This window comes from Desmodus rotundus, chromosome 6 (assembly GCF_022682495.2).
Source record: "Desmodus rotundus isolate HL8 chromosome 6, HLdesRot8A.1, whole genome shotgun sequence".
Lineage (NCBI taxonomy): Eukaryota > Metazoa > Chordata > Mammalia > Chiroptera > Phyllostomidae > Desmodus > Desmodus rotundus.
This window is the reverse complement of record NC_071392.1, coordinates 136,764,935-136,777,516: the sequence shown is the minus strand read 5'-3', so window position 1 is coordinate 136,777,516 and position 12,582 is coordinate 136,764,935. Positions and strand designations below refer to the sequence as shown.

The 12,582-nt window shown below is 35.8% G+C and overlaps 1 protein-coding gene across 3 annotated transcripts in view; it reads right to left on the bottom strand.

Moving 5' to 3' along the window:
* The window catches only part of GINS1 (GINS complex subunit 1), a 35,142-nt gene that overhangs the window by 22,248 nt on the left and 312 nt on the right, over positions 1-12,582 (bottom strand). For 2 of the 3 annotated variants that reach the window (XM_024577024.4, XM_045185117.3), the window contains exons 2-4: positions 7,373-7,437; positions 4,640-4,738; positions 3,845-3,935 (exon numbers count right to left, since the gene is read on the bottom strand). The exons of the other annotated variant lie outside the window; for it this stretch is intronic. In XM_024577024.4, coding sequence (XP_024432792.1) covers positions 3,845-3,935; positions 4,640-4,738; positions 7,373-7,437 — 255 coding nt within the window. The remainder of the gene's footprint in view (positions 1-3,844; positions 3,936-4,639; positions 4,739-7,372; positions 7,438-12,582) is intronic. 3 annotated transcript variants of the gene reach the window in all.

The window sequence follows — 12,582 nt, the reverse complement described above, 5'->3', positions numbered from 1 at the left end:
ACTGATCATGGAAGTGGGTGGGGGCAGGGTGGTTAGAGGAGTAGTGAAGAGGGAAAAAGCAGGACAACTGTAATAACATAAAAAATATTTTTTTAAAAAAGAAAGAAAACTGAAACCCTCTGGAAAGGATTCACCGTTCTAGATGACATTAAAAACATTTGTGATTCATAAGAAGAGGTCAAAATATCAACAGTAACAGGAGTTTGGAAAAAATTGAATTCAACTCTCATGGATGACTTCAGTGGAGGAAGTAACTGCAGATATGGTAGAAACAGCAAGAGAAGCAGAATTAGAAGTAGTGCCTGAAAATATGACTGAATTCCTGCAATCTCATGATAAAACTTAAGGAATGATGAGTCGATTCTTATAGATAAGGAAAACAGTGGTTTTTATGAGATGGAATCCACCCTTAGTGAAGATGCTTTGAAGACTGTTGAAATGACAACAAAGGATTTAGAATATTACATAAACTTAGCTGATAAAGCATTGGCAATTTTTAGAGGAATGACTCCAATTTTGAATGAAGTTCTAGTGTGGGTCAAATGCTCTCAAACAGTATTGCATGCCACATAGAAATTGTTCATGGAATGAAAGAGTCAATCTATGCATCAAACTCTATTATACTATTTTAAGAAACTGCCAGTCCCCCATCCATCAGCAATTACTACTCTGATCAGTCAGCAGCCAGCAACATTGAAGCAAAACCCTCCACAGGCAAAAAAGATTATAACTCACTGAATGCTCAGATGACAATTAGCATTTTATAGCAATTAAGCATTTTTTAATTAAGGTATGTACATTGTCTTTTTAGACATAATGCCATTTGCACACTTAACAGACTACAGTATAGTGTAATCATAGCTTTTATATGCACTGGAAAACTAAAAAATTAGAGTGACTTGCTTTTTTGAGATATTTGCTTTCTGTGGTGGTCTAGAACTAAACCAAAATATCTCTGAGGTATACCTGTACAAACACTGATTGCCTGCTATGAACCAGGTACTGGTTCACAAACACTGATTGCCTGCTATGAATCAGGTACTGGTTCACAGCAGGCAATAGGTACTTAGAATGAATAATTCAACAAAATGGACAAAAAGTCTCTGTTCTCACAGAACTTACACCCCAGCATACCTAATCACATATCTAAGGAACATTCCACCAGAAACAGAATCATGAAAAATACACCATTTCAGAATTATGGTATGATCTCTTCAAACTCTGCATTGATTTTTCTGAAACCTATAAAACACTGTTGACAAAAACATCCAAATGTCCATCAACTGATGAATGGGTTAGATACATACATCCATACAATGGAATATTATTCAGCCATAAATCTAAATAATGTTCTGACACATGTTACATTACTGAACCTTGAAAACATGCTAAATGACAAACCCAATAGGCCACATATGCATGATTTCACTTTTATGAAAAATTCATAATAGGTGCCCTGGCTGGTATGGCTCAGTAGATTGAGTGCCAGCCTGCGAACCAAAGTGTCACCAGTTTGATTCCCAGTCAGGGCACATGCTTGGGTTGCATGTCAGGTCCCCAATGGGGGGTGCATGAGAGGCAACCACACATTGATATTTCTCTCCTCTTTCTCCCTCTCTCCCCCTGTCTAAAAATAAATAAACAAAATCTTATTTAAAAATTCATAATAAGCAAATCTACAAAGAAAGAAAGTAGGTTAGTGATTTCTAGGGGCTGGGAAGAGGAAAGAGAATGTGGGAGTTACACTGATAATAGCTGCAGGGTTTCTTGTGGGGGTGATGAAAATGTTCTAGAGTAAGATGCACAACTCTGTAAATACAGTAAAGAAAACACCAAATTATATACTTTAAAAGGGCAAACTACGCTAAGTGAATTGTATCTCAGCACATGTAGTTCTTTAACTTATTGAAAAAAATTAAAGGAGACAAATATGTGGTAGGATATACCACATTCATGGATTGGATGATTTAATATGGTAATAATGTCACCCGATCTATAAATTCAATATCAATCAAAATCTTAATTATCTTTAAAAATGGAACTTGACAGACTAATTATAAAATTTACATGAAAACGCAAAGCATCAAAAATAGTTGAGAAACTCTTGAAAAAGAACAAGGTAGGAATGCTTGCTCAAGACATATTATAAATTTATGATAATTATAACTGTGGAATTGGTACAAGAACAGAAGAGAAAGTCCCCCATCCAAAATCCACAGATAGACTGACACTCAATTTATGACAAAAGTGGCACCCCCCACAGAGCAGTGAGGAAAGGAGAATCTCAAGGAGAAATGGTGCCAGTTATCTCAATATCCACATTCAAATGCAAATTGACTCAGCACAAAAATCAATCCCAGTACTATAGATCTCTTTGTGAAAGATAAAACAATATAGTTTTTAAAAGATTACATAAAAATATCTTCATAACTTTCACATACGTACACATACCACTCAGGTTCAATTAGCAAAAATGACTCCAAACTTTGGAAAGCATTATTCTTACAATTACAGCTTTATCATAGTGAAAAGGATATAAATCAGAACCCGACAAAAGAGATACATAGCATGAAACCTGGTAGGGTCCCAACACAAAACATCTGGTGTCTTCCTCCTGTGCAATCAAGACACATCACCCTCCTGGCACCCTGATGTATAACAATACACACAGTACTGTCAACCAGGGAAGCTCACACAAGCTCTGGAGTCCAGAACTTTTACTGGGGATTCACTTTATAGGTGAAGGGATTAGGAAATACAAATTGTTAGTTACAGAATAGTAATGAGGATGTAAAGTACAGTAAAGGGGATATAATCAATTATATCCTAACAACTACATATGGTGTCAGAAGGGTATGAGATTTATCAGGATGATCACTTAGTAAGTTATATAATGTCTAACTACTGGGGTATATCCCTGAAACTAATGTAATATTGTATTTCAACTGTAATCGAAAAATAATTATTTAAAATAAGTAAATAAATATAATTTCCAAGATCATTTACTGCTTGGACTAATATTAAATTTATGAACAAGCTTTAATTATCTGAAATCTTTGGTTCTCTGGACACTACAAGATTACAAGTTTAAAGCTAGAAATTACAAAAGCAATGTAAAATAAGTAATACATATTTGGTCACATTAAAGCTCCAATTATGACGATAAAATTGATGTAGTACATTCACAGACGTATATAAATTAATGACACAGTTAACATATCTGAAAGCTAAAATTTAAGCTTTAAAATTTTCATCTTGTTTATATGCATTTGTGTATATTTAAACTTACATATAAAGTTATATTAGAATTGTGAAACTGAGAACCTTATGAATAAGGAGAAAAAACTAACAATTCAAGGGAACATGGTCTTTGAATATTCAGTCTACTCTTTAAAAAAGGAAAGAAAAAATTTATCTTATTTGGTGGCTTTTACAAAGAACAGAACTTTCGTATCTCATAGAGAGGCTCCTAAATCTTTGTGGTTTAGTGATGATTTTTTGATTCACTTGTTGATTAAAATTTCTTATTTCTGAAAGGGTTAAAATTTCTATTAATTGTTATTGTTATGATTAATTTAAATGTTATTTTTGATTATTTGTATAACTAAGATTTCAATTAATTTTTGTCTTAAAACATCTGTGACTTAGGTCTATATTCTAATGCTATAAAATGTTTCTTTGGTAATTATTTTTGATAAAGATTTTTCCAGATCTAGACTCCAAATATTACATAATAAAAATGTTATAATATTTTTTTTAAAGTAAAATACAAATAAATACTATTTTAGAACAATGCAAGAACCTCGGCATTTTCTAAATTTATAGAGTAACAATGCTAACTTACTTCTTCAGCAGACATGTGAAATCGTAAAACATTTGGCAAAACACTGCCATATTCCCACCTCAGTGCTCTAATCCGAAGCAATCGGTCATACCTAGGATATTAAGCAGGTATTAGATGGCTTAACAAAAGGGATATCAGAAGTTGTGTTGATCAGGAAAGACTCAAGCCTCACTATAATCGAAATGTACTATGTGGACTCGATTTGGCTCCTGGGGCAAACAAACCAGTTGTAAGGTCACCTTTAGGACAGGGCAGAAAACATGAATATGGATTGGAAAGACGTCGTATTTAATAGAGATGCATACCAAAGTATTCAGTGGTAAAATGTCTTGATGCTCTACAATAGTGTAGCATAAATAAATAACATGAAACAAATATGGCGAAACATTAAAAATTGTTACAAATGGCCTTGGCCCGGACATCAAAGGGTTGCAGGTTCTTCCATCCCCAGTCAGGGTGCATATGGGAGGCAACAGACCAATGTTTGTTTCTCTCTCTCTCTCTCTCTCCTTCCTCTCTCTCTAAAATCAATAAACATTATCTTTGGGTGAGGATTAAAATAAAATTGTTATACATGTATGATGGTTCCATTGGGTTTCGTAACACTATTCTCTCTAATTTTATGAATATTGTAATTTTTCATGATAAAAAGATTTAAAATGGAAAAAAGAATTTAGACTGTTTATAAAGAGACAAATCTAAGAATTTGTTTTCATTTGAAATGTTTAATTAGGAAACCACATGAAAAATGCTCCATTTTCCCTGACACCCCCAAGCAAAAACTGAGAGGCTTACAGGTATGCTATAGTGCAGCGTCGGTTTCTTAGCAAAGAACAGTGTCGAAATTTGATGGTTGGTATCAAATCACTTCGTCCACCTGACTTTGCTTCATTCCTAGTAACATTTGAATAGGAAAAGAACAAATATGTATATTTCAGTATAAATAAAATTTTCAAAGTCAACTAACAACTGACTCACATTCTTGTTTTTTATTATTAGCAGTTAACCTAAGCAAATAGTATTAGCCTCTACTTCAGACCTTTTATTAATATGTTAAAAAAGAAAAAAGCCAAATAATTTGCCTAAGATTATCATACTATGATCATTTCATTTAGTCATTCAGTACTTTGCATTTTTGTACACTGACTAATCTCCATTATTTCCAAAAGACAAAAACTGTGTTTACCCACTTTTTGGAATTCCTTTATCATGCTAGGATAAGAGACAAACCTAACATCATGGTTCCTTAGATTATGGTCCTATATCATGTTTTTATTCTATGCAGTACTCCTCATTATAATAAAGTAGAAAATATAAGTTGAAATGGTCCTTAACTCATCCAACAAATATTTGTTGATCTTCAACAAATACACATATACTGTACTTCAGTGTTCTTCACACAGAAAGACAATTTTGATTCTAACCTATAACATGCACATGTCCTTAGATATTAAACATTTTAAAACCAGATGTACAATTATTTAATGGGTGTAGAGTGACAGTATAACAAGATGAGGTGTTATAAAGATGGATGGTGGTGATAGTTGCACAACATATGAATGTATTTAATACTACTGAACTGCACATTTACAAATGGTTAAGATGGCAAATTTTATGTTATATATATTTTACTACAATTTTAAAAATTGGGGAAAAAAACAAAACCAAATATACAGAAAAAATAAAAATCTACTTGGGAGTTTTAAAAGAAACCAGGTAATTAATACCTGGCTGGTGTGGCTCAGTGGATTGAGTGCCAACCTGCAAACCAAAGGGTCGCTGATTTGATTCCTAGTGACTGATTCCCCATGACTAATTCAAAAGAAATATTTTTTCATTTAATAGATATTAAAGAAACAGATTTTGACAAATAATTTTAATCATAAATTGGTAATAGTGATTTTCCCCCTAGAAAGAAACTAGGGGGATAGGAAACAAAATTTTGGATTATGAATTTGCAAAGGGTACAAATACAGGGAATACACAAAAATCCTTCCCTTACTGGCTAAGGACAGTTAGGCCACCTCTCTGTTCACTTTTTACCTAGTCCAAATCACCTCTGCTGTCACCTGTATGACCAGCATGCCTCCCTCTCCTCAACTCCTCCATCCACTGTCTACACAGTAGACAGTGTGATCATTTAAAACACAAATGTGCCACCACCTGCCCGACGCATTTAAAAATCTCAGCTGATGTCACACTTTGGCTGCTTACTAAGCTTCAGCCACACTGACCTTCTTTTAAGTGTTAGTTTCCTTGAGCATCACACCCTCTTTCATGACTCAGGGAATTTGGGTATACTGTTCCTTCTACCTCGAATGCTCTCTGTCCACAAATACTGCCTTGTTAAAAACCTGCTTCTCCTTCAGGCCTCAGCTGACATTTTCCTTCCTTGGAGAGAACTTCCTGATTCCTCAATCTAATTATATCTTCATTATTCTCTGTCCTAGCATGCTGTTGTGTTTCTTCATAGCATGTATCCCAATTTGGTATATCTGTACTCTGCATTAAACTATGAGGGCCATACAGTGACAGAAATCTTGACTACTGTGTTTACAATTAAAATACCAGAGCCATTTATCAGAACATAATTGTTTAGTCCACATTTGTTACATGAATGAATGAATGGATTTAGGACTTTACATTTGCCTTACATTTACCACAAACCTGTTGTGGTTCATGTCCTCATTCCATCTATAGGCTCTATATCCATCCTTAAACACTATAGTTGAAAATGTTCCTGTTGTTCTGTAAGCTCCACCAATTTTATTAGCATACTGACTTCTATATCCAAGTAACTGATAAAAACATTGTACCTTATAAGGCCAAAGACGAAACCTCATGTTGCAGATCTTCTCTCTTGGTTGACTTCTAGAGAAGTTAGGTTGACTTCTCTCTAGGTTGAGATCTGAATACCTCAACTATGATCTAGAAGTTGGTGTCTCTAAGACTCCTTTGTGTCTTACTCTTCACCAAATCACAGGGATCTATGAAGTTTGTTATACAGCTCAAATTCTCCATTGTGTCAACTACTATGCTAAGCTCTAAATATTCTATAAATCTAGAGCTCTCTCACCTCTAACCTGTATCCTTTCGTAGCACTAGTACTCAGTGAACTCCATTCAAGCTATTGGAAATCACGACTGCTCCTGCTAAATTTACATATTGCCCATTCTGTCATCAATGCACTAAGGTATACATAAATGAAAACATGCAGTGGAAATTATGTATTTCACTTTATTAGGATTTTTCTTGGCTTATATCTCATCTCTTTCAGGTCTACCCTAATCTTTCACGTCATATCAGTCAAATGACAAATATTTATTTAGCATCTTCCATATGCCAAGAGATCAACACAATCCCTTTGGTTCTGTACACCTACAGTATAATCAGGCTCACAGAGAATTTAAAAAACAGAAAAAAAAAACATCCAAAAACTGATGTAAGATTATCTGATTTCAGTATAATCTTCTGATTTCAGTATCAGTCCTTAAACTTTTTTAAAGTATGAATCTTATTAAAACTTACACATCAGACTGGTTTTGTTCATATAAAGTTTTCATCTCCTCCAGAATCTGCCTGAGTCCATCCTCCTAGAACATACAAAATGGTATTGATCCACATTCATTAATTTCCCCCACCAAGTCTGTAGCAATATTCTGTCTATACTGTGTTTATCTTTGATTTACATATCTTATTAAAAAGCAATAATCCTTTCACAGCTACTGTAAGTATTGGTGAGAATGGAGAGAAACTGGAACCCTCATACATTGCAGGTAAGAATGTAAAATGGTATAGCACTGTGGAAAAAAGTCTAATGGTTCCTCAAAAAGATTAACATATTGCCATGCTATCTAGCAATTCCACCCCTAAACATACACTCAAAATAATTAAATATGTGTTCTTGAAAAACATGTACACAAATCTTCAAAGCAGCATTATTTACAATAGCTAAAAAGTAGAAACAGCCCTGGCTGGCATGGCTCAGTGGATTGAGTGTGGGCCTGTGAACCAAAGGGTTGCCAGTTCGATTCCCAGTCAGGGCACATGCCTGGGTTGCCAGCCAGGACCCCAGTAGGTGCTGCACGAGTGCAACCACACATTGATGTTTCTCTCCCTCTCTTTCTCCCTCCCTTCCCCTTTGTCTAAAAATAAATAAATATATTTTAAAAATAAAAAAAGGGGGGAAACAACCCAAATGTCTATCCCCTGATAAACTAATACACCAAATATGGTATGTCCATTTGATGGACTATTTGGCCATAAAAAGCAATGCATCAGCATGGATGAACTGTGAAAACATTATGCTAAGGGAAACAAACCTGACACAAAGGACAAATACTATATGAGTCCACTTATCTGAAATATCCAGAATATGCAAATTCATAGAGACAGAAAGTAAATTAGAGGTTACCAGGGCCTGGGGGGAGATACAAATGGGAAGTTATTGCTTAATGGTTGCAGAGTTTCTGTTCAGGGTGATGAAAATGTTTTGAATATATGGTTGACAGTTGTATAACAACATGAAAATAATCAATGTTATTGAAGTATACACTTAAAATGGTTAAAATGCTAACTTTTGTTATGTATATTTCACCACAATAAAAATGAAATCAGGAGACCTGGCTGGTGTTGCTCAGTGGACTGAATCCCGCCTGTGAACAAGGGGTCACCAGTTTGATTCCCAGTCTAAGGCACATGCCAAGGGTGCGGGCCAGGTCTCTGGTTGGGGGCGCACAAAAGGCAACCACACATTGCTGTTTCTCTCCCTCTCTGTCTCCCCTCCTTCCCCTCTCTAAAATAAATAAAATTTTAAAAAAGAAATCAGGAAAAAAACAATAAAAAGTATTACCGATTATACAACCAACACACTGACTAGGACAATTTCGAATACAATGTACTGAACAGAGTAAGTGAGACACAAAGGAATACATACTGTATGATTCCAACTGGCCTTTTATAGAAGTTTGCAACTCATGGCACACTGAATGCAGCAATATGTGAAGACCAATGTAATGAATAGTTATAAAAAAGTGAATCTATGGTTGCCTAAGGTTACAGGTGGGAAGTAGCTACAAAAGGGAAAAAATGAACCCTTGGGGTGACAGAAATCTTTTTTTTAGACTTTTTTTGAAGTTTTTTTTTTTTCTTTCCAGAGGGGAAGGGAAAGAGAAAGAGGGAGAGAAACATCAGTTGGTTGCTTCTTGCAGGCCCCCAACCAGGGGCCTGGCCCACAACCCAGGCATATGCCCTGACCAGGAATCTAACCGGTGACCTTTCCGTTCACAGACCAGCCTTCAATCCACTGAGCCACACCAGCACAGGGCAGGTAACAGAAATCTTGATTAGGGTGCTGGTTATAAGGATGTATATATTTGTCAAAACTCAAAAATCTGTTAAAATGTATATTTTGTTGTATATAAATTATACTTCAATAAAACTGATGGCAAAAAAAATCAATAGTCCTATAGAAGAAATAAAGCATGACAAAAGTAAATAATTTATTATTTACTGAAAAATGATCTTAATGGTTACTATAAAAAAAGGAAGTGTTTTAGTTTATACTGCCAGAATAGAAAGGCCAAAGGAGTTTTTCTATTATCCATCTTAGGGCAAATTTTTTCAAAATTTGAAAATGTACTTGGAAGGATAAAAAGATTAGTATTCTGAAATTCATAAATGTTACACAATAGGTCTGTCAACAATCCAAAAATAAGTGACCCATCTATTTTCCCATTCTACCTTTAGGACCAAAATATATGCGTTAGCAAAAATGCTTTGGCACTACTGGTACAATTACAAATCACCTACTTAACCCTGCTCAAATACAGGAAAAGATGAAACTCCTGATGAAAAATGTAAGCAAGACTTCTACCTTCCCTTTCACCAGCTGGTTCAAAAAAGATAATGAAAAACTCATTAGGATCCAGTTAGTATACTTTTTATCAGCAAATATTATTTTTAAGAAATAGTTGAAACTCTTACACAATAGATCTTCAGGTATACAAAAGACAAGTGTAAAATAATTTTGTAAAGATACACCATCTTTCAGATTTAGATCTATAGTGGGAACTGAATTCATTTTGTGCCCCCACCTCAGGCTGTAATTCCCTGGGAGCCTAAGATAATTTTCCTGAAAATTCACTTACTAGTTCTAAATATAGGAAGTGGGTAACCATTTCAATTTGCTAAACACAGCACCTAACCATGAGAGATTCTGGAATGAACAAGACAGAGTCCCTGCACTATATCCACTGACTATCATCTCACTCAAAAGGATGGTTCTTGAAAGTCATGGGCCTACTGGCCCTCAGATCACAAGATCAATCCTTGGTCTGACCCTGCTCAGCTGTGTCAGAGTGACAAGCTTCCGCAGGTTGAGTCTTCCCAGGCTGCTGAATCACCTAAAAAAGGTGGGTTTGTCAGTGGAAGACATGAATCCAACAGAAGGTGTAAAAGGTTCTCCACCAAACTAAGACACAGAAGAGGGAGGGATTTTACAACTTCTAAGTCCTGCTGGCCAGAAGTAGTAAAGTAACACTTAACCTACACATCTCTGCATTCCATCATCTCTACTGAACTTCCCACTGCTGTTTGCTGACTTTTGTCCTGAAGTTAAAACAGCAGACTGGAATCTATACCCATGTTGAAAGTGAGGCGCTTCCTTCAGTATACTGCAAGTTCAGACAATTCCCTTCACTTGATCCATAATTTCTCTTGGCTGTTTCCTCATCTGTAAAATGAACTAATATTCAGACTAGGTGCTCTTTAATCTTTAAAACAAAACTCACCTTCCCCCAAATACTCTTCCTTCTGAACTCGAAAGTTATTTACTCAGCTACCTGAGAGAGAAGTTTCTCAAGATGCCCTAATTCCTTCCCCTCATTTGTTACCCATTCCATCTCCACTCCTGTTCTAATAATTACAAGTCTTATTTGTCTCGAGTTACTAAAACTCAAATACTGATTTCAGGGACTGCCAACTGGACAGTTTGGAGCACACAAATCTCTTACCTGGTTCTTTATAACCACCCATAGCCATCTCTCTGCCTCCATTCTTTCTTCTTTCCAATCCCCACAGTGCTGCCATAGGTAGCCTCAAAAAAAAAATTACCCAATAACTCCCTTGTCTAAAATCCTTTACCAGCTTCCAAATGCCCTATGAGTGAATACCAAAACTCTCTTAGACCGAGAATCCACCTTCAGAGTCTGCACACACAACATTAGTAACCCTTCCTATGTGATCACGGGTCTCTTCGGTCTGCTATATCCTTTGGCTGGGATGCCTCACTTCCTTCCCACACTCCCTTCTCCGAGTGGTGACTTTATCCATCTAGGAATGGCTCAAAAGCCCCCTCCTCTACCTCAGCTCACGATGGATTTTTCCTTTGTGTTCCTCTTTCATACCTCCTTGGTATAACTTTACACGTTGCAATCTATAGGGTTGGCCAACAAGTCCATAAAGTTTTTTTTCCATAAAATAAAAGGCATATGTTTCATTTTCACCAAATTTATTAATTTGTATATTTTGAGTATGTCAGCTACCTATCTCCCACATGGTATAACGTCACTTGTTCTCTATTAATGTCTTGATTTGATGGCTATCAACTTCAACTGGTCTACCCAACTGTGGAGCATTGTTCAGCAAGAAATCTACAACACAGTACTTGGCAAATTACTTTGACAAGTTCAATCAGTCACAGCACCTTCTCCATACACTCTACAAATGTTTTTGTTTCAGTTGTATTTTTACCTTTCTTGAAATGATAAAGCATAATATGCTGAAAATGTTGTGTAGTTTCTTCCATGTTCAATATTAAAATGGTTACATAAAAATTCACCAATTTTGACAGTCTTTTTTAAATGAACACTGATATAACAGCTGCCAATATCCAATCTAATAAAATTGTTTCAAATTAAGTTAAAGACAACTAAGTGCTACTAGAGCCATCTTACCGAAAAAATGAAATGAACTCTTTGGCCAACCCAGTATTGCTTATTTCATGCCTCTCTGCCAGCAGAACGTGCTCTGGCAACCACATAATGGCTGCCTATAAGAAATGTAGTCTCGTATGGAATTTACAGTGCAGGTCTGAAGCCAGACTACCAGTGTTTAAATCCTCAGCTACACTTGTTACTGGCTGTCACCATAATCTCCCCAAGTGTCCATATATATGGCTGGAAAAAAATGGAAAACAACAGTTTAAACCTCATAGGATTATTTATGAGGACAAGAGATAATGCAGGTCAAGTGTTTAGCACTCTGATTGAGGTAATAGCAATAACAAAGAAAGAAAAATCGTAATAGTGATTAGTAGCAGCAGCAGTGGTAAAAAGACTTAGTATTCTGTTAAGTATTGTTCAGAGAACCTGAGGTACACCTTCTCACCGAGCCCTCATTACAATAAGAATAGGGTACTGTTATTATCATCATCCCATTTTTGCAGAAACTGAGCAAACAGAGAGTTTGAGTAACTGACCCGAAGTAACACAACAGGGCCAGAATCCCCAGCCTGGCTCCAGAGGTCTAGCATTTGTCAGAGTACACAACATATGCTAGGTTATCAAGCAACAGAACAATGTTTGGTTAAGCAAAGGAACAGCAATAAAGTTATAGAAGAGAAGACACTAACGTAAATATATAAAGAAATGCACCAAATTTCGGAGTGAAGTAAGCACGAAGTCTTTCTTTTTCCTCCTATACTTTGGCCTGGTTCCAAAATTTTTGTGCCTGACTTT